The sequence below is a fragment of the Hydra vulgaris genome, chromosome 09 (assembly GCF_038396675.1).
Source record: "Hydra vulgaris chromosome 09, alternate assembly HydraT2T_AEP".
Taxonomy (NCBI): domain Eukaryota; kingdom Metazoa; phylum Cnidaria; class Hydrozoa; order Anthoathecata; family Hydridae; genus Hydra; species Hydra vulgaris.
In genome coordinates this window covers 32,689,825-32,712,865 of record NC_088928.1, presented here as the reverse complement: position 1 = coordinate 32,712,865, position 23,041 = coordinate 32,689,825, and the positions used below count along the sequence as shown (strand labels likewise).

General features: G+C 28.0%; 1 protein-coding gene and 2 long non-coding RNA genes across 4 annotated transcripts; 1 reads left to right on the top strand and 2 right to left on the bottom strand.

Annotated features, from left to right (window-relative positions):
• Positions 1-8,176: 8,176 nt before the first annotated feature.
• LOC136084729 (uncharacterized) lies at positions 8,177-11,011 on the top strand. 2 transcript variants are annotated; one of them, XM_065805410.1, is made up of 2 exons: positions 8,177-8,538; positions 8,895-11,011. In XM_065805410.1, the coding sequence occupies exon 2, from the start codon at positions 9,413-9,415 to the stop codon at positions 10,301-10,303; it is 891 nt and encodes a 296-aa protein (XP_065661482.1). In that variant the 5' UTR covers positions 8,177-8,538; positions 8,895-9,412; the 3' UTR covers positions 10,304-11,011. The 2 variants fall into 2 exon arrangements, with proteins under 2 accessions (XP_065661482.1, XP_065661483.1); XM_065805411.1 differs by lacking the exon at positions 8,177-8,538 and having other exon boundaries at positions 8,729-10,348; positions 10,418-11,011.
• Positions 11,012-11,499: 488 nt separating this feature from the next.
• Positions 11,500-13,384, bottom strand: LOC136084727 (uncharacterized). Its single transcript, XR_010640811.1, has 4 exons — positions 13,049-13,384; positions 12,252-12,396; positions 11,895-11,948; positions 11,500-11,814 (listed from the first exon to the last, which is right to left on the bottom strand). It is a non-coding gene; the product is annotated as an uncharacterized LOC136084727 (long non-coding RNA).
• A 42-nt stretch (positions 13,385-13,426) lies between these two features.
• LOC136084728 (uncharacterized) lies at positions 13,427-15,949 on the bottom strand. Its single transcript, XR_010640812.1, has 3 exons — positions 14,711-15,949; positions 13,957-14,014; positions 13,427-13,871 (listed from the first exon to the last, which is right to left on the bottom strand). It is a non-coding gene; the product is annotated as an uncharacterized LOC136084728 (long non-coding RNA).
• Between the last annotated feature and the right edge of the window lie 7,092 nt (positions 15,950-23,041).

Below are 23,041 nucleotides of genomic sequence, written 5' to 3'. Positions count from 1 at the left end.
TTTTTTTTATTCACCCGGCCTTTTATCTCAAAAAGTTATTGCCGGTGACGCGAAATAGATTAACTCCCCAAAAAGTTAACTCCCGGTTAAAACATTTTAACTCCCCGGTTAATCTATTTCGAAATAAATTAACCCCGGGAGGCATATTTTGAACACCTATACAGGCTCAGAATAGGCAGAAAAATGAGCAATCTGATCCGCTGATTTTGAAAGAGAGGCAAGTGCGATTTTGTTGAAAAATATAATTAAAATCAAAACAAACAGATTTTTGAAATAAATTTCAAAGTTATGATATACTAAGTTTATCAATACAAGTCATGTGTTACTATTAACACAGGAAATTATTTTTTTTTAGTACTCTTCAGAGTATTTAAAATGTATCAAAATCTATTTGTACAAGAGAATTTTCACTCGTAAAAATTTCAATAAAGTTTATCTTGGTGATGAAGATTTTATCTATTGTTAATTTTAAGAAACGAAAAAAAAATGTGTTGAAGTAAATTTGAAAAAATCTACAAATGTGTTTCTCTTAAAATATGCCCTTGGCCTTAAAGCATTCTCAAATACATAGTTTATATAAGTATGTTGTACGATACTAATAGTGAAGCACTTTAGCATACAAAGTTTATATGCAGTTTTACGTGACTACTGGTGAAGAACTTTATTTATAAACTGATTTACATGTTTATTATAAAGAGTTGAAAATTAGAGTTTTTTAAAATAGAAAATTTGTACTAATTGCAAAACTAGCTTACATGTTCCATGTCAATATATGAGCTCTGAGGAGATTTTGTTTTCATGCTTTGTTTCAACCATAGTTTGGAGGAGGCTGATATATTTTTTTATTACGTAACTTTAATAAAACATCGTGTTAAACCATTAAAAACTTTTTTTTAAATTTATAAAAATTTTGGCAGGCTGCATTAAGTTATAAAATATTTGAAATTTTAATAAAAGAAGTGATATTTATGTTTGTCTACAGAACAGTAATTTTTGTACAGTTTCATATAAACACTGACATTAAAAGCAAGAAAAAGTATTGAAGTCAAATAAGTTAACCAAATAAAAGTGGATTATGGCATAAATAAAAGTAGATTATGGCAAATGATTGTGGCATTTTTGTATTGCAGTAATTGAAAGAAAAAAAAATTTAAAAAACTAAACTAAGTGGTTAAAATCGTTTTAATGAAAAAAGAGTAATAAAAAAAAGAAAAGAGAATTATCAAAAAAAAAGCTATTATAAAATGTGTTTTGTATGTATAAACTCTTGAAATATTTCACTTGAATTTGCATGTGTGCAATTCTGCAAGATTTCTAAATGTGTTTCTCATCAAATATAATGTCCGTGTTTTATAAAGCATACTCGATACAAAGTTTATATGCAATTGCACCAGACTTCTGGTAAAGTACTTATAATATGAAAAGTTTAAATTTTAAGCTGAGTTAGAGGTTGTTCTAAGCTCGTTACTGCATCTTTATACCAACTTGTTAATTATAAACAGTTTAACATTTAAAATTTTGGAAAAAGAAAATTTTTACAGATGTTTTGCCAAACTAGCTTACATGTTCCATATAAATCTATGAACCCTGAAGAAGTTACTGTTCAACCTAAATTTTGAGAAGGCTGATAAGGCATACATCAATATTTTTCTTTATATATATTATATAGGATGAAAATTGGATATTAATCTAATGGAAATAATTTGAATAATAAATTGGATAAAAATCTATTGGAAAATTTAACAAAAAAAGTGATATTTGTTTTTTCACTGAACATTAAAACTTTACTGAGTATTAAAGTCAAAAAATTTAACCAAATAAAGGTGAATTATGGCAATTTTTGTAATAAAAATAACTTCATCAAAATTAGCTTTTACATTTGAAGTAGCAAGTTTTAAAAAAAAGTTATTAATATTACATCAAAATAAAACATAACACGTCTCTGTTTTTATATTAATAAACAAGAGATATTCACAGAAATTTAAAAAAAGAACACTTGTTTTTATTGGTTATATTAAAAATTGCATAATAAAACTATGAATAAAAATTGTAAATATGAAGTACATTTTATTTAAGATTTTTTTTCTAATTTTTTGAGCAGACATATTTTCTTTTTTTCTGGAATATATAATGTAAAATAAATTATTAGCATTATAAATATATAAAATTTATCAAAGTTTGCTGCTTTATTTAATATTATTTACCATCAGTTGCTATTAAAGGATACACATTTTATATTAATTATAGAATACAATAACAAGTATTTTGTTCAGGTATTTATCAACAAACATGTATTGAGTTTTGAAATTGAAATAAACAACAACATGAACTTGCATGTTGGCAATCTTTCTTGTTTCTACCTTTTTACACTTAGTTTTTCATAAAGGTGTGTTAAGTTGAGATTTATTGCTTTTGGTAATCAGTTTACTATATCAAAACACACTTGTGGACATCAGGTTATAGATTTTTTCTAATAGCTTATTATGCTGCAATGCTTTGTGATCTTTTATTACTATACATTACCAAAGGATATCTAAATTCGCTCTTGCTTACAATTGCTTTTAATTTAAGAGTGTTGCAAATCATCTGGGCTAGCTATAACAACCAATAGCAATATTCTCCAACTTTTTTAGTGTTGTATATAATTTATATATGGGAGTAATAAGTGTAAAGTTCTAAAAAGAAATTAGGTTATTTTTTCAAAATACTTTTCTTGCTAAATGATTGGATATATGGGAACTTAATTTGAAAAAAAATTATACCAAGTTAATAATAGTCTATTCATATTAGTAGGTAAATTTTAAAACTGTTTTAAAAAATCTATCGTATGAGAATCACAGCATAGTCAAATTTCACCATCTGGTTTATAGTTTGTTACAATGGTTGTCTTTTTTATATCTTAGAATTATAAAAACAATTAGAAAAACAAACTAATTTTTTCAAATCTTTATTTTTAAGAAAAAATTCTGAAAATCACGGATGTTTGAGTTGTGAGGGTTTGTATAAGTATTTGTACTATATTTCACAAAATTGGATAAAAAAATCATTTTTTTTTTGCTATTATTATTTGGTTTTATATGAAGTTACTCAAATTCACTTTTATTATTTAAACGTTTTTTGACATTTGTTTTGATTTAAACATACGCGCGAAAGCCTCTCTTTCAAAATCAGCGAATCAGGTTGCGCGAATTTCTGCCTATTCTGAGTCTGTATAGGGTTTCAAAATATGCCCCCGGGAGTTAAATTATTTTAAAGTATAGCGAAATGGATTAACCGGGGGCTTAAGTATTTCTAACCCCCACTGAAATAAATTAACCCCCTATAATACGCGTTTTAAATAATTTAACTTGTAATTATAAATACAAAATTGTGTAAGTATTCTATTTTAAAATTTTTTTAAAATATATCTAGTATTATATATATTAAAATATATAATATATAAATATTTAGTGAGCGTTGAATAAAACTACTTTATAACTGTTTATTTTTGACAAGCCTTTATATTATATATAAAAAGGAGATCAAAACAATAGTATTAGTAGAATAATAGTATTTATAGAAGTTCGTGCAATACTATAACTATTGTTTTGATCTACTATTACTATTGTTTTGATACTAATACTTCAAAACCATTATTTTTTGCTATTAATGTCTAAGGTTATAGAGTTTTATCTATACTATAGTATAGTATAGTAACTATACTATTCTCTCTCTCTTTCTCTCTCTCTCTCTCTCTCTCTCTCTCTCTCTCTCCTCTCTCTCTCTCTCTCTCTCTCTCTCCTCTCTCTCTCTCTCTCTCTCTCTCTCTCTCTCTATATATATATATATATATATATATATATATATATATATATATATATATATATATATATAAATATATATATATATATATATATATATATATATACATATATATTTGTGTGTGTGTGTGTATGTGTGTATTAATATATACTAGTTAGCTATATAAGCTCTATTATATATATATATATATATATATATATATATATATATATATATATATATATATATATATAAAAGTATATATATATATATATATATATATATATATATATATATATATATATATATATATATATATATATATATATATATATATATATATATATGTATATTTATACATACATATATATATATATATATATATATATATAAAAGTATATATATATATATATATATATATATATATATATATATATATATATATATATATATATGTATATTTATACATACATATATATATATATATATATATATATAAAAGTATATATATATATATATTTATGTATGTATGTATAAATATACATATATATATATATATATATATATATATCATATATATATATATATATATATATATATATATATATATATATATATATATATATATATATATACACATATACATATATAGATACATATTGTATATTTATATATTGTTATTATATTTTTTCTTTGATAGAAAAAAAATTATTATTTTGTGCATACAGTTACATAATATGGTTAGAAAATACAAACGTCTAACTCATCGACAATCCTGGGGGAAAAAATTCAATGATAGCAGCTATTGAACCAGTAATAAAGAAGGAAATGGGGTATAAGAAGGCATCGTTAATGTTTTGTATCCCAACAATGACACTGCAAGACAGAATAAAAAGACTTCAGCAAGGGAGTTTAGAACTAAGTAGTTGTTCAGTAAAAAAACTTGGGAATTTTAAATCAGTTTTTAACCGTGAACAAGAGTAAGAGTTAGCTAAACATCTAATTTTTCTAGAGAGTTGCTTGTTTCCAGTTACAATGAAAGATTTGAGAGAATTGGCATTTCAGCTAGCTGAAAAGAACAAGATGTCACATAGCTTTAACAAAAAATCAAGAATGGCAGGCTACCAGTGGGCAGAAAGCTTTTTAAAACACAATCCTGTTATTTCTTTGGGTATACCAGAGGGAACTTCTGGAGCTAGACCAATGGGATTTAACCGACCTGCTGTGAATAAAATTTTGAACTATTGACTAAAAGCATAGATGAAAATAACATAACTCCAAATAATATATATAATGTTAACGAGACAGGAATTTCTTCAGTACCAAAAAAAGTGTCAAAAGTAATTGCTAAGATGGGTAAAAAACAAGTTGGAACTCTAACATCAGCTGAACGAGGGAAAATCATAACAATCAAAATGTGTATGAGTACCTCTGGTATATACGTGCCCCCTTGATTATTTTCCCCCATGTCAGAGCTCCCAAGAATGTTAATATTATCGAAAAAGCTCCTCCGGGTACTATTGCATCATATCACCCTAGTGGTTGGATGCAAACAGATATATTTTTGAAGTGGTTTGACCATTTTCTGTCTTTTGTAATGCCATCCAAAAAAAGACCTGTACTGCTATTATTAGATGTTCATGCAACACATACAAAAAATATAGAGTTCATAATGAAAGCACGTGAAAATCGTGTTACTGTTATTTACTTTCCACCACATTGTTGACACCATCTGCAGCTGCTAGATGTCTCCTTAATGGCACCATTTAGTAGCAACTATTCGAACCAAGTTTGTATTTGGCTGCGTACACATTATACTAGAGTTGTGACAGGATATCAGATTCCAGAACTATTTGGAATAGCTTATATGAAATCTGCAAACATGTTGACAGCTGTAAGTTGTTTCAGAAAGACTGGAGTAAGTCCACTTAATCCTGAAGTTTTTGATGATTGGATGTTTGAGCCTTCAGAAACAACCAACAGGTCATTTCCTGAGATGGATTCAGCAACACCAAATCTAACTACCAAGTTTCAAACACCAACTATTTCACTGCAAGAATTATCTCTGACATCTTGCTCTGAATCAGAAACTTGTACCACGAAAAGTATACCCCCAGCGATTTGTGCGATTTGTGTTTAATAACATTTTCAAAAACTGTTGCATTTTTTTCTAAATTGCTAAAATTAAAAGCTTTTTTTTGTTGTTGTTGTTTGTTGAAATACACTGATAAAAAAACACAGGTCGTTTTTATTTTCATATTTCATTAATCTAAACCTTACGGGGGCTGTTATGACCCCACTTCCCTATATATATATATATATATATATATATATATATATATATATATATATATATATATATATATATATATATATATATATATATATATTTATATTATATATTTAAACAACTTTAAAAAGTATTCTACACAATAGAGTGCTCAATGTTCTTAAAAGAACAGAGCAATTATATATTAGTAGAAAATAACTTAAAAAAATTTTTTCCATTTAACACTGTGCTTCATCAACAAAGATTCATCAGAAATGATTCATTTCTGATGAATCTTTGTTGATGAAACACAGTGTTAAATGGAAAAAAAATTTTGTTAAGTGATTTTCTACTAATATATATATATATATATATATATATATATATATATATATATATATATATATATATATATATATATATATATATATATATATATATATATATATATATATATATATATATATATATATATATATATGATGAAACACAGTGTTAAATGGAAAAAATTTTTGTTAAGTGATTTTCTACTAATATATATATATATATATATATATATATATATATATATATATATATATATATATATATATATATATATATATACATATATGTATATATATATATATATACATATATGTATATATATATATATATATATATATATATATATATATATATATATATATATATATATATATATATATATATATGATGAAACACAGTGTTAAATGGAAAAAATTTTTGTTAAGTGATTTTCTACTAATATATATATATATATATATATATATATATATATATATATATATATATATATATATATATATATATATATATATATATACATATATATATATATATATATATATATATATATATATATATATATATACATATATGTATATATACATATATATATATATATATATATATATATATATATATATACATACATATATGTATATATATATATATATATATATATATATATATTTTAGGGTGCGGTTGTGCCTCTCTATAGGGGCACAACCGCTTTTTTTGATAAGTCTACATTTTGTGTTATAACATTTTCAAAAACCGTTTTATTTTTTTCTTAATTGCAGCAATTTAAAGCTTAATGATGTGTTTATCTAAATACACAGTTAAAAAAGCGTATGCCGTTTTTATTTTCATACTCCATTAATCTAAACGTTACGGGGGCTGTTATGCCCCCACTTCCCCTATATATATATATATATATATATATATATATATATATATATATATATATATATATTGCCACTATTAACATATGATATTATAATCGTAGAAATATAATTTATATCCATATCAATAACTAATTAACAGATTTAAAAACAACACATTTGGAAAACATCAAGTTAAAACTTTTTTTGTAATTCGTATAAGTTGTTCCAGGGGAGTTAATATATTATGGGGAATTAATTTGTTTCGCCGACAGGGGTTAATTTATTTCAAGGGGAGTTAATCTATTTCAAAATAGATTAACTCCCCGGGTAATTTTTTACGCAACGGGAGTTAATTTATTATGGGGGTTAATTTATTTCATGACACCGGCAATGCACAGTGGGCCGGATATTAGACATATGGTGGACAAAATTATTTTGATCTTTTTTTTTTTACTAAAACCCTTTATATGTCCAAAGAATCACTTTTTATTAAGATATATTTACTTTTAGTTAAATAGTTGCCAATGCTAAAAATTATTTAACAAGCTTTATAAAACTTTAAAAACGCGAATTAAAATTTTTTAATTTCAAATCATATAACTTCTTAAAATCGTGGAACTGAATAACAAACTCTTCTGGTGGAATAAGCTTAAAATAAAAATTGATGCAACAAAATTAAAAATAAAAATACGCACTAAATTATACTTCGGAAAAAATGAAAATTTATCACTAGATTTGAAACTCTATTATCGATATTATTATATAATCGATTTGAAATATATAAATAAATATATAAGGATAAATAAAAAATATAAATAAGTGAATAGATTTCAAATTCTATTATTGATATTATTACATGTTCACGACGTTTTGAATAAGTCTGTAAATTATTTATCATCTCTATATATAATAATGTACTTTTATTTTTAATATAGTGCACAGTGGGCCAGGTGGTAGACAAAACCTCAAAAAAAAAATTTCGAAATACTTCCAACTACTTAGTACATTATATTTATAAGAGCATAATGTATGGTTTAAAACATTATTTGTAGTTTAATTGTACATCATAAATGTACAATTATTATTTACAATTGAATATAATGATGAATTAATTAATTTTTTTTTTTTTTTTTTAATATACCATAACAACATAACTATAACAACAAATAACTTTTAAATTATTTAACATATGCGAAATTAATTGACATATTATTAAAATTTAATTTGATAGCTTTTCAAAAAATACCATAACAAATTCCAAGGTCTTGTATTAAAGTCACAGTTTTATTTTGAAATATAAAGGTAAGATTCTTGTTTATAGTATAAAAATATTATGTTAAAAGTGGCTCATATAGTTTAGAACCTGCTGGAACAGCATATTAATGTTAGAATAAGTTAATACAATATATGTACAGCCTGTTGGTGCTGTTTTATTCTGCTCATAGCTGCCCCTTTAGGTTTGGTAAACATTTAAAAAATGTATACTGTTGTAAAATGCTATTCGCGACAAACCTATTTTTTGGTTTGTTGTCATTATTAGGTGTTGTGCTTATTGTACTGGCCTAATTAAATATATCTGAAATAAAAATAATGGCCATATTCATGTTATATTAGTTTATAGTGGTTGCACTAATAATTTTAAATTAATTTTTTTGTAGTTGATATGAAGATAAGTGATGTCCATAACCGTATACGGCATGACCAACTAAATCCGAGTGATAAATCATTTTCTTTGTCTGTAGAAGCTATTTTAGTCTCTATGAATTTGGGTTCTACTGGGTGTGCTGCATTTTTAAAAGTTTATCAAAAGAAATGGAAGGATGCAAACCGAGGAAACATAAAGTTTGAGAGTTAAAATAAAAATTGGTTGACTCAGGACTTTAAATCTACATACAGTAATAATATATCTAAGCCTGATAATTCTAGTCAATTACATAAGATTGGTGGAAGACCAAGTTGTTCCTTTAAAGTTGCTTCTGACAAAACCAAAAGGAGAAGACTTAATGATATTATAAATAATTTTTCTAGTGATGAGTTGCTCCACTCAGCAAGGCTTAAATTAAGAAATGAGTATAATGATGAGGCTGCCAAGCAAGTTGCTGAGATATCAGAACCTTCTAGTCAATTTAAAAAGTATACACCTGATGAAGGTCTGGCATTAATTATAGATGGTGGCATGTCAAAATCAACCTACCAACTTATGAGAAATGGAGCTGAAGAACGTGACTGCCATATATATCCTTCATACAACAACATAAGATTGTCCAAAGCTAAGTGCTATCCCGAGAACATCTTTGTTGATGATTATTCAGCACATGTACCACTACAAGAATTATTAAAACATACAGTAAAAAGACTTTGTGAGGTGCAAGCTCCTGTGATCAGCACAATGCTAGATGGTTTGACCCGGTTGACTTTGCGTTGCAAGGCTGGGTTTGATGGGGCTACTGGGCAAAGCATGTACAAGCAAATTAGTAGTGAGGAAGCTGGAGATCGTAACTTAAAAAAAGAAGAATCTCTGTTCATTACCTGCTTAGCACCACTAGAACTCAGTGGGTTCTGTAATAACAAAAAAGTACTATTATGGCGAAATGAAAAGCCATCATCTACTGCATATTGTCGTCCAATAAGATTTTCTTTTCAAAATGAAAGCAAAGCAGTTGTTATAGAAGAAGCAAAATATTTAGAATCTGAAATCAAAAAATGTGGTGTTTTTAATTTTACTTTTAATGGAAAAGAACTGGTTGTCAAAAGTATTATTGAACTGACCATGATTGATGGCAAAATTCAAACTATTCTGTCTCATGTGACTAACTCAACTCAATGTTGCTCTGTGTGTGGTGTGTCTCCAAAAAACATGAATAACTTAGAAATGGTGCTGAAATTGGACAATTCTAATAATTTAGAATTGAAATATGGTCTTTCTAGCCTGCATGCCTGGATTAGGTTTTTTGAGATGGTATTGCATATTGGATATAAACTAGAAACTCAAAAGTGGCAGTCTAGAGCTATAGAAGATAAAGAAAATGTTATGCAAGTGAAGAAACGTATACGACAGAATTTATGAACCAAATGGTACTAGTTGTGGATTTCCCAAAAAGTGGAGGATCTGGTAAGTGAAATTACATAAATACTTTTATATAAATCATCAGGTTAACTATCACATATATACAATTTGTAGGTACCAGTAATGATGGTAACACTGCCCGACGAGCCTTTGCAAACTATCAATCAACTGCCAAAATTTTGAAAGTAGATGAAACTCTTTTATTTTATTTTTACATCATACTAGTCACTTTATCATCTGGATTTGAAATTGACACTGTCAAATTTAAAGAGTTCTGTATTACTGCTCTTAAACTTTACATATCTAAGTATTCCTGGTATTACATGGCACAATCAGTACACAAAATTTTAGTTCATGGCCATGCCATCATTGCTAGACAGTACTTGCCAATTGGACTGATGTCAGAGGAGGCCCAAGAGGCCTGTAACAAGGATTTTAAAAAGTTTTGGGAAGATTTCAGTAGAAAGACTTCCAGAATTGACACAAATCGTGACCTAGTTAACAGGCTACTTGTATCTAGTGATCCTGTCATAATATCATTAAGAAAGTGTCATAAAAAAAATGGTAAGAGTTTAAAAAAATACCCCAGTGAAGTTTTGGCTTTGCTGAGGGAATCAGCTCCACCTTCTTCTTTTTCTTTGTAGCTAAACACAATTTGTTGTTTGATTTTTAAAAAAGGTTGATATTGAAAAAAATATTTTTTTACTACCTAAGCCAATTAAATGTCTTTTATTTTATTAAAAATTAAAATATTCTTGTTAAAAATAAATATTATTTCATATATAATGATTATTTATATATCTAAATAGGTTTGTGGACCAATTGGGTAATAATTAGGTTTTGTCCACCACTTCCCATATACCTGGCCGCAGATTCTGGGTGAATGATATGACAACGTTTTTATTACCCAGTAGGCACAGCGACGTGACAAAAACGTGAATTTCACGTTATTTTGGTACGTGACATCTAGGTGACTTTTTGGTCCCCATGAAATGACCAATTCACGTGATTTATGGACGTGTTTTTCACGTTACTTTTGGCACGTGACATTTAGGTAACTTTTTGGTCCCCATGAACTGTCTAAAAGACGTGCTTTTTACGTTAACTTTGGCACGTAATATTTAAGTAATAATTATGCTTTATAAAAACGAAGTGTTTGGATTCGTGTAAAGAAAAAAACTCATCGTCGAGGAAATATTTAATACGTATTAAATTACATGGTTTTATTAGTCAGTATTAGTTCTTGACATAAACATTTTGAATTTGTAATAAAAGCTGCACTTTTGTTAAAATATCCTCCTTATATCCAATAAGTAATAAGTACAAAGTCATAGATCTGCAACTTACGAAGAGCACGCTTCGATCCACAAAGAGTACACTTCAAACTTAATCTAACGAATCAGTTGATATATTCTCCCATAAAAGCACGCTTCAAACATAATCTAACGAATCAGTCGATATTTTCTCCTATAAGAGTACGCATCAAACTTTATCTAATGAATCAGATTTAGCTGAAAAGAAACGAATAAAATCTTAATAATATGATTATTTAATAATTATCTTATTCACAAACTTTTAAAACAAATCTTACTTGGTAAGTTGCCAACCATTTTAACAACAAGATTTTTTAGTTGTTTTCTTTTATCTAAAGCATTAAATAATTTTAAGAAAACAATACTACATACAATGTAGAAAAATAAAAAAAAGTAATTTGCCTTCTAATTTTATACTCTTGTTGCTAAAAAATAAATAAGGATTTAATAAAAAAAGACATAACAAAAAAGTCGACAGATAAATAAAAAAAAGAAGTACAAAGTAAAAAATACAAGTCTAAAAAAATATTGTTTATCTATATATATCTATATCTAATGTCTGTCTATAGATAAATATATATCTATATATAAAGTTAATAACTGATGCGCGTGTTTAGAAAAAGACCTGTACTCACCTTATGTGATAACATCTGATTAAATAATTTGTTTTTTTTGTTTTCCATCTTCTTATATTTGCACTTGTTTCTGCATTAACTTGTTCATACATTAACTCACTAGATGCAAAGGTGACAGCCCACGAAGTTGCTTTAAATGAGTAATCTACAAAGTTTTAAACAACATTAAATGTCATTTTAGAATGCACACAGAAAAATTATAACAATTTTTAAAAATGTAATAGTTACCACATAACCACACAACATTATAGTGGGGATTTTATATCATGATTTTCCTACCATGGTGAGATTATCACCTTGAGGCTCCATTTGCTGTGGAAACATTCACCACGGCTAAGGAGCCTCATCTACCCCTAATTATATATAATATATTAAGTATAAAACTAAAAGTATGTATAATAAAGTATTGTCAAATTAGGTCACCAATAAATATCGAGTGCTGAAAATTCAACTCAGAATCAAGTTGCATTCTCCAACAAGATATGAACTAAATTAAATTCTTGCTACAGGGTGCGATCACAAAAGAAGACGAAGAGAGGGAAAAGTGAATTTTCTCAAACTTTAAAAGTTAAAAGGTTATTGTGTCTTACTACAGAATGATATTCCTAGGCATTAACATAACAATACCATTGGATCTTCCTAGTCAATAATATTTTATACAGAACTTATCATTTGTCATGTAGTTTAATAAATTTAATATTAAATAAGTTATAATAACTTATTTATTATTAAATTAATTACATCAACAAATTTGACAGTCTAAAATATTATATAATAGGGTAAAAAAAAAAGTGTACCTTGTATTAGGGTTTGATCTTTTGCATGTTGCAATATGAGAATCATTTGCCATAACGTTACCCGATTTTGAACTAAGCTTTGTAATATATTTATTAAACCTAAATTGATAAAACTTAGATATAAAATAATATAATATGTTTAGATAAAATATTATATATGTGACATTTTATTTTTGTCAAAAATGCATTGCGATGTTATAAGATATCTTATACCCTGATACTTTTTTTATTATTATAAAACTACAATGCAAAATAATTATATTATTATAAAAGTATAATAAAAGGTAATTACAATAATGAATATATAAACTACATATTTCATATAATCATTATATTTAAAAAATTTGGAAAATTGTTTGCGGAAAAAATCCTAAAAAAAATTCAGAATATTTTCCCCCTAATATTTCCCTTAATTTTGCATTCAGCCAAGTTGATGACAATAATATATACTTGCATATATGGAAAACTTTTCGGATATTTGGAAAAAGATAAATTTCAGAAAAATATCCGGTATTCCGGGAATATCCCAAAAAAAAAAATCCCTAAAACTAAATTATAAAAAAATAGTAAACAAAATAAAGAATATCTTTCCAAGTTTCTAATCATAGGTTTTTATTGAGAATAAAAAAAGCTCCAAAATACACAATATTTTGGCAACGTAACTTTCATGCTTCAATCAAGTAAAATTGTAACCTGGACGAGGTCACCTAAAATATACATGATTGAAACGTGAAGAAAGAAACTGGGTAAGAGCATGCATCAAACTTTATCTAATAAATAAGTCGATATTTTCTCCAATAATAGCTAGCGACACCAAATTTAACTAAAAAGAAACAAATAAAAACTTAAATAATAATATGATTATTAAATAATTATCTTAAATCACATATTTTTAACACAAGTCTTACATGGTGAGTCGCCAACTGTTTTGGCAACATGATTTTCTGGTGTTGCTATTTCTTTGATCTAAATCATGAAACAATTTTTAAAAAAGCAATGCTATACTTGAGAGAAACTTGCTTTACATATTGGAAGGTCGTCAACATTGAAAGATAAGTATAATGCAGTTTCAAATACAATAGCATCATAATCATCTTTTTGTGGGGAAAACGTTGAACAAATCCGCATTAATAATCTGTTTTATATTGTACATAATAACAATAGTAATAAAAGTCATATAATATATACAATAATAATTTCATAAAAACAATTCAAATATATATATTAATCATATAATATTTAAATAATATAAAAAAATGAAATAAATAAGTATTAACCTTTTTTAACAAGTAAAGCACAAGATCAAGGTGTCATTTATTACAAAATGATAAAGTATGTAATAATAATAATATATACATATATCAATAATAAATAACATAACACATTTGTTTATTGATATTATCTTGGATAAATTCTTTAACCTTGTAGATAAAAACCAAATAATAGAAAAAAATCTATTTTTGGTTTTTATCTAATCGACTCATGAGCAATAATGTATGCAGAAGTTCTACAGACATTATTATTGCTCAAGAATCCATGTAGCTTACTTAATTTGATATTAAATTCGTTATAACATAACTTATTTTGTACTAAATTAAGTAAGCAAAATGGACAAATAGGCCAGTCTAAAATATTATATCATAAAGTAGAAAAAAAGCATACCTTGTATTTGAGTTTAATCTTATTTGTGTGGCAAATAGGGACGCTTGGTACTAATTTATTTAACTTAATTTGATGTAATTTGGATATTAGATATTACAACTTAAAATATATTGGACTATTTAGTTCTGTTTTAAATGCATTGCGTTATAAGATATTATATAGACCAATTTTTTTTTTAATTATGATTAAACTACAATAAAAATTAATTATATCATCATAACAGTAAAATAATTATCACTAATATAATGAATACAAAAACTATACTATAAAAAAATAAATAATATAATAAAAAATATTATTTCATATTTCTTATCACAGGTTTTTATTAAGAATAAAAAAAGTTCCGTTAGAATCAATATTTTGGCACGTAACTTTCACGTAACTTTCTCGTAAAATAGTAACCTGGACGAAGTTACCTAAAATACACGTGACTGAAACGTGAATAAAACGTTGCGTGCCTACTGGGTATTATAAAGTTTACTGAGTTCTAAAGGTACTATACAAATAATCAACAGGCACTCTTCATACGTCACTATTTTCATTTTGACTTACCTGTTTGTAAACACTATATCTTGTAGCACTATCAAAAGTAGCTTTGCATATAAACGTTAATTTAGTTAATTCCTTAGCATTGTGATTAGCAAAGTAGTTTGTATATCACATAGCTTTTCAAGAGTGTGTTTTTCAGCACCATTTCTTAGCTGGTATGTTCATTTTGATATATCACCATTAATAGTTAATGATAAAGTTTCATCACGTGAATATATCTAGGCAGGTTTAATGGGGTTTTTATTTCAAATTTCAGAAATTTTTGTGCCAGTTTCGCACTTAAACTCGCTTCATAGTTTTAATTTTATTGCATGAAGTAATTTATGGCTAAATAAAATATTACTAACATTCTTAGGCTTATTCTTTTTGTTTTGTTACATGCTTTTCAAAAGAGCCTCATGGTTTCCCAACTTCATTAACTGATGATGTAGCATTTAATGTACCGTTGGTGTATTGATAATCTTGAGCTAGCCAATTTTCATTACTTCTCTCAAAATGAGTATTATCATTGTTTGCAGCTATTAACTTTTTACATTATAATCTTATAAAGTTTTTCACTCAGAATCCTCTAGCTTAATATATGCAGAAACTAGAACAGTTAGTTTCAATGTATAAAATGGTTTATTTTGTTGTAAAAGTCCGTAAATGTCACCAATTTTTATTTTATTACTAAACAAAAACAAAAAAATTGTTAAGTAAACAGTGCAATTTGTATTGAATTAAATAACAAACAAAATAACATGTATTTTTGTTCACAAGAAATAAAAATTGATTTCAAGCAAATAACATAAGTTACTAGTATTTGTTTTAAAATGTTAAAGAAACCCAAAAGGGGATGTTAGGGGCAATGTATTTAGTTCAAATTGGTTGTATACATATTAGATTTACTAGTTCAAGTATTTAATATAGGTTCTCGTAGGTTCCCTAAATTATGTGACACTTTTTGTACAAAATAAAAGTAATAAATGTTAAAAATTCACCTCGTTATTGTAAAGCCAGATTATAAGTGTATTATAGAGACTGATCTTTACTTGAGATTTTTTTTCGAAAAGTTTTATTGTTAAATATTTTAAATATATAAACTAATTCCGTAAGCTTATAAAATTTTAAAAGTTACTGTTTATTATAGCTATGTTTAAAATAAATAAAAATTTCACGCATTTTAAAAAAAAAAAGTTTTTCATTATACATGAAACCACAACTAATTTTTGTGGCTTTAAAAGATACTATTATACTCAAAACAATTTTCAAAACTTTGAATTAGAGTATTACAAATATGTTTGATTATATGGTTTTGAATATAATAAATATTTATTTTTTAGGTTTTGTCCACCACCTGGCCCACTGTGCAATGCCGGGAATTAATCCAGAGATAAGTTAACGGCAGAATTATTATTATTTAAAATAACTTAACTTCTTAACGTAGAAGTTTGCGTGACTAAGCGGCTAAAGTTATGGCAGAAAAGCCCGGAGCTCTAGGTTTAAGTCTTTCAGAAGGAATTTAACTTTTTTTAATTTTTTTAAATCAAAAACGCAGTTTTTTTTTACGTTTTTACGTTATAACTATTATCGTTTATTAACTATTAAGATTTAAAAAAATTGTATTTAATTGGTAGAGCAAATAATTTACAAATCATCTGATTTTTAGGAAGAACACGCAAAGCACAGTGCTAAATTGACCGCCAGATTGTATGCCTGCCCACTCTGAATCTCCTTTGTTTCATATAAGATACTTAGTAACTAATTAAAAAAAAGAAAAACTTAAATTCACGTTTATAAAAGACTCTTTTTTTGGGAATGAAATTTCTAAAATTATTTAACTCCTTTGACATTTTTTAGATGTAAAATTTACAGTAAATGACCCCAAAATTTAATTTTGCCCCAGACCATAAGTGAGTTCAAAGCATCCCGGCTCTATGATGCTTTTAATAAAAATAAAATAAAATTGTAATAAAAAAATAAAACCTTTTTATATGTTATTAAACTGTATTATACATTTTCAGGAGAATCTGTTATGTGTAAAATTTGTGGAAATAAGCTTTCAACAAAGTAAGCAAATACTACTGGCTTGCGAAAGCATATTCAAGAACAACATAAAAAGTTATTCATCGAACTTCAAAAAAAAAGACGAGCGGAGATTACAAGTAGATGAAGAACTAAACGTAATCGTGGCAGGTCGTAATTAGGGATTGCGATTTCCCGGACTTTTTCCATTCCCGGGAAAATCTTCATCAGAGCAAATATAAATAACTAAATACACTTTTCTATTTTTCTATTTATTTTTTGTAACTGTTTACAACTTTAAAGTGACTTCTGAGAAAAACCAGTGCATCGAGATGAATGTCGATCAATCTAGTTCTATAGTTGGTAAAAAAAAATCCAGTTGAACTAAACACCCTTTCAGCCTCTACACTAGAAGGACGAATAGTTAAAAGCGCATTATAAAGCATATCTAAGTTATGCGATCTTTTATTAGTAGCTTCAAACAGATTGAATTCTTGACGCATAATTGATTTATTGCACTTGACTTCAAAAACATCTTTTTTTTTTACAAATTTTTCTAATCTGGCAGCCATAGATTCAGATAACTGATTTATATCAATAATACTATTGTTAAGTTTTCTATCGCTATCTTTTTCTTTTGCTATATTTTCAATTATGGGAAAAAGTCGACCAGCTATTTCAATCGCTAAATTTATCATAACTGCTTTAGATGGCATGCTAAATAAGTCATCATCCATATCACTTTTTGAAGATTGTGGATTATCTAAAAATTTTAGTAAACCAACAAGATCTTTTTTTCTTCTTTGACATATTCTTTCAATTAAAGCATTTTTAAGATCTTTTGCTAGGTAGCAATCTTGAACATCAAGTTCTTTAACCATAAATGTTAATGTGTCATCAGCTGTTAATAAAGTTGCTTCCCTTCTGCAAATTATTTCAGAACCTAAGACAATAAGTTCCAGACTTTTTGCTAAATTTTCAATTACTGTAAGTTCATCATCAGACAACATTAGGTTTTCTAAACTGAAATCCACGAGAGATTTAAAAACTGCTTTTTTAACTTTAATAAATCTTTGAATTTGAAATCTTTAATAAACTTTTGAAATCTTTAATAAACATTGAATTCCAACGAGTTTTTGAATCCAAAATTAGCACTAGCTTTTGTCCAAATTCATTTTTAGAATAACGCTTTAAAGAATCCATTTTTAAAGGAGATCTTTTAAAAGTTACAACTATTTTTCTAACTTTAACAAGAACTTTATGAAGGTCAGGAACAAGATCAGGAACTTGGTCACTAATTTCATTTTGCTGATCCTCCTCCTCATCATAATCATCGTCATCATCAGAGACATCATCTTCAATATCTTTGTCATTCGTACTTTGATTATTATTTTTACCTTTTTTTTATATATTACATCAACAACGGCTAAATGTATTGCGTGTGCAAAACAAAGTTGATATTCAGAAGGCGAAGTATATCCTAATTTTTCCATAACAGAAGCACCATCAGTTGTTATGCAAACTACATCATTTGTAAGACTTACATTAAACATGTTTAATTTTTTGATGAGTAGTTCTAGGCAATCATTTGAATTGTGCGATCCTAACATTCGCTCTAATCCAAGATTAATAAAGCCTTCATTAAAGTGAAGATTTATATTCATAAATCTTCTGCCATGTTTTGAATATTCATCCAAATCTATACTAAACTTGCATTTTTTTCTTTTATTTCGAGTATCTTTTTTTTATTTTCTTCGACTATTTCCAAATAATATATATATATAAGATTCATGACATCTGTTTTCGATTTAGGAAGAGTGAAGCCTTTATCACGAAGCAACTCACGAATTTGATCCGATTTAGTTATTGCATTAATAGAAAAACCATCAATCGCAGCAAAACGAGCCAATCGTTCTCCCAATGAAACTTTTTTTGTCATGGAATCAATTGTTAATTGAACACAACGTTTTTTAGTTGATGGTTCTTCTTCTTTATTTAAAATAATATTATGGATTTTTTCCAAATGCCTCTTCAATCCAACAGTGGAACCACCTTTGCATAGTAATATTTTTGGACAATGTTTGCATTGTGCCTCGTCTGCTTTTTTAAGATCAAAATAACTCCAAACCTTCGAAGTTTTAAGATTTAAGGACATTTTTTTAAAAATTCCCAATGCGCTGCGATAAATTTCAATATGTAAACAATATAAATAAGCAATATTTCTTATGATCCGGAAAACAAAAAATTCTGACTTTGGCGGGAAAGTTAAAAAATGTGTGTACAAAAATCCCGGGATCCCGAAAAAAATTTCCCGGGATTCCGGGAAATTGGAATAAAATTTTTCCCGGGAATTTCCCGGGAACAAATTCCCGGGAAGAATCACTAATCGTAATAAAGGCGGTTAAAAAAAAAGTGGCCGCTTTAAGACTGGCGTCAATTTGTAGTTGATCATGACATCATTACTTTGATTGCTACTGAGTTCTTGCCGTTCAGTTTTGATGATTCTGAAAAATTTTAAGAGGTCAATGAACAAAATATTATCAAATGCCACAATAAAACATTCAGCGACTTTCTCAAAAAATAAACTCCTTTAGCTTTACCATACACTAAAGGGAGTAATGCATGAAGTTATGGAAAAAGAGCTCATAGATCTTAATCAGATTGCCATAAACACCGACCACTGCACGTCAAGGGTAAATAATTCATACATTTCCGTGACACTACATTATATCTCGCCATACTTTACCCTAAGGAAATTTATATTAGAAGTGTGCCTATTCAAAGAGCGACCCTCTGGTATCAACATTGCAAAAGCACTTGATAACACACTCTTATATCCTGAATCATTAAAAAAATACCCAATAAACTGTGTGTTATTGATCAGGCATCAATCATAGCACGTGCTCTAAACAGTATATCTTTAATAACTAAAGAAGAAGGCTCTGTTACATGCAGTGATCACAAACTTAACACTGCACTGCAAAGAACAGTTGAGGGTACCCTAGAACTGAAAGATACTTTTCTTAAAGCCAGCTCACTCACTACCAGGTTTCATAAATCAACAACCTTCAGTGCTTTGTTATGAATGCTTGTTCCAGATGTGAGTTACCTCAAATTACCCTCCACAGCAACCACGATTTGGAACAGTCATTACTATATGCTGCACACCATGTTTCGACTGAAGGTTTCACTCATATACTTACGCTATACAAAAGGTGATAATTGGAAGAAAACCATACCTACAGATGAATAGTTCCTTCTCTTTGAAGCTATTGTTCCAGTGCTAAAATCTGTTAAAGAATTATCAGTTTTTTATCTTCTGACACAGAGGTCCGAATTGATATGTCAATGTGGAAAGTAACAGGACTCATCAACTTCATCGAGAAAGAAAAAAATAATTATCTTACTCATGGAAATAACAAATTAGTAAAAAAATTCTTGGAGGACTTATTATCAGAACTAAATAAGAGATTCCCAGACAAAGGCCGTAAACTACCCGCATTTGCACTAAGACATAGCCTTCATGCATTTTTTCGTGGACATCTTCTTGATGTTGACAATGAAGATATTCAAAACTGGTTGAAAACCATCCCACAACCAAAAAATACTTTGAGAATTCTTCATTACCTGTCTCAAGCTTTAATAATTACAACGCTAGTAACAATTCCGATGCTGATAATGCACAAAGTTGGGAGGAAAATGAATATAATACTATTATTGCAAAGTATAAGGAAAATACTAATTCACATCATATACACGAAAACCCTCATATTAAACTAGAAATGGAAAAATACCAAAAACAATAATATCCAAAATTGCAGGCAAAACTGACACCTTAGCATGGTGGAAACCGCATGCAGCTAAACCTCCTGTCCTCTGCATCATTTGAAAGAGCATTATCTGCTTCTGGTCTTGTCATCACTGATCGTAAAGGGTTTTTTTTTTTTCTATATAGGTGCCCTAAGAACACCTAAAGGTCTTGTCACAGAGCACCATGGAAGTGCATTTAACCAAAACGTTCACACCTCCATCCTTATCGTGACGTGAAAATATGTCTAGAGCTCGTTTCGAACCTGGATCTCTTGCTTCTAAAGCAAGCGCTCTAACCAAATAGACGCTGGAACATAGGGTGCAGGATAGGCAACTGCCCACCCAACATTTCTGCACCAGGGGCAGAGGATACCTTATGCCCTCCCATCCAAAACGTCACTATCCGCAATTCAAAACAGCAATAATTTTATGCACTCCGAAGAAAAAAAACTTTTGGATTCAAAAAAATGCAAAAGTTCTTTTTTTTTGAAAGAACTTTTGCATTCGATAGAAAGTATTCTAGCTTATCGATATTTGTATTTAAGTTCCTGATGTTGATGTGTATTACCGTGAACTTTCCTATGTTAGTTTGGAGTTCAGCTTTAAAAGTTTTAATAACAAAATATGTAGAGTCGAATACTTTTCTGTTATAAAAGAAAATATCGCCCTTATATAAATCAGTCGCAAAAAAAATATTTTCAGTTTTGAAAACGTCAAAACGCAACTTTTGAAAGTCTATTGTTTCAAAGTCATTATCCATGACAAAAAAGAGAACTAAATTAAGAATTTTTCAATAGAATATAAATTTCATTGTACAGAGTATAGAGTACAGACTCCGTGAAAATGAAATAAAATTTAAAAAAGCAAAATTTTTTTTAATGTTTAATTGATCAATTCTTTAACAAATCAATTAATGTCTGAAGCAAAGGAGCCCCGTTTAAAGACTTAAACGTCTTCTTTTCAAGAGCGAGGTTAGTAAGCATTTAATATGTTAAATTTAAATTAAGGAACAGACAATTGTATTAAGTAGTTGCTTAGGTTAGCTAGCATACGCAGTGTGATCATTTTACGACAGCATTCCATAATCGAAAGACTACTGAAAATATTTTTTTTTAACAAATACTAAAAGGCGAAATGTATGTAATACCCATATCCAAATCCTTTAGGTCAGACACGGGTCAAACTGAAACTGGTGGTTGTGCTTATGAAACCGCTACATCCTCACAGAATGACTCTGATCCATCAACACAGCCATCTGTGTCTACCACATCCACTTTCTCTGCTAAGTTTAAGTCAAGCCAACCTGCTGTACCGGCAGTAATAGGTACTGCCCTGGTCCTTTATCCCTTTCAACTCCCTTCTACGTACAAATTCCCAACTAAGAAATTTACATCAGATTAGTATGAAAAGTCCTGCAAGAGTATTTGGTTTGCAAAATGGCCATGGTTACACTATGTTCCTGAGACAGATTCTGTTTGGTGTTTCAACTGCTTGGAAGCTGTGAATAAGAAACTCGTAACTTTAAGCAATCGACAAGCTAATGTTTTTGTTGATTCTGGCTTTTCCAACAGGAAAAAAGGAACCGAAAAATTTTCAATTCATGAAAAGTCATCCGCCCACAAACAAGCCACAGAGAAAATACTGTATTCCAAACAGACTCCTATATCTGCTATTTTGAGTGAACAAGTGTCATCATCTCAGGCCATCGCTCAAACTGTTTTGAGAGTAATATTTTCAAGCATTAAATATTTAGGACGACAGGGTCTGGCATTGAGAGGAGGAGAAAATCATGATGCAAACCTATGGCAGCTTGTACTAGAACGGGTACAAGATGTACCCTCTGTGAAAGAGTGGTTAAACGAAAGCGACACATGGATGTCAGACCTTGAACCAAGTACCCGCAGGTTATTTAACATGGCGGAACTGGTAGTTGTGTTGTGTTTATCTGTTCCAATATTCGTTGCTGGT

Bases quoted from the DNA above. Each gene is read 5' to 3' on its own strand.
- LOC136084729 (XM_065805410.1), top strand. From the start codon at position 9,413: ATGTCAAAATCAACCTACCAACTTATGAGAAATGGAGCTGAAGAACGT.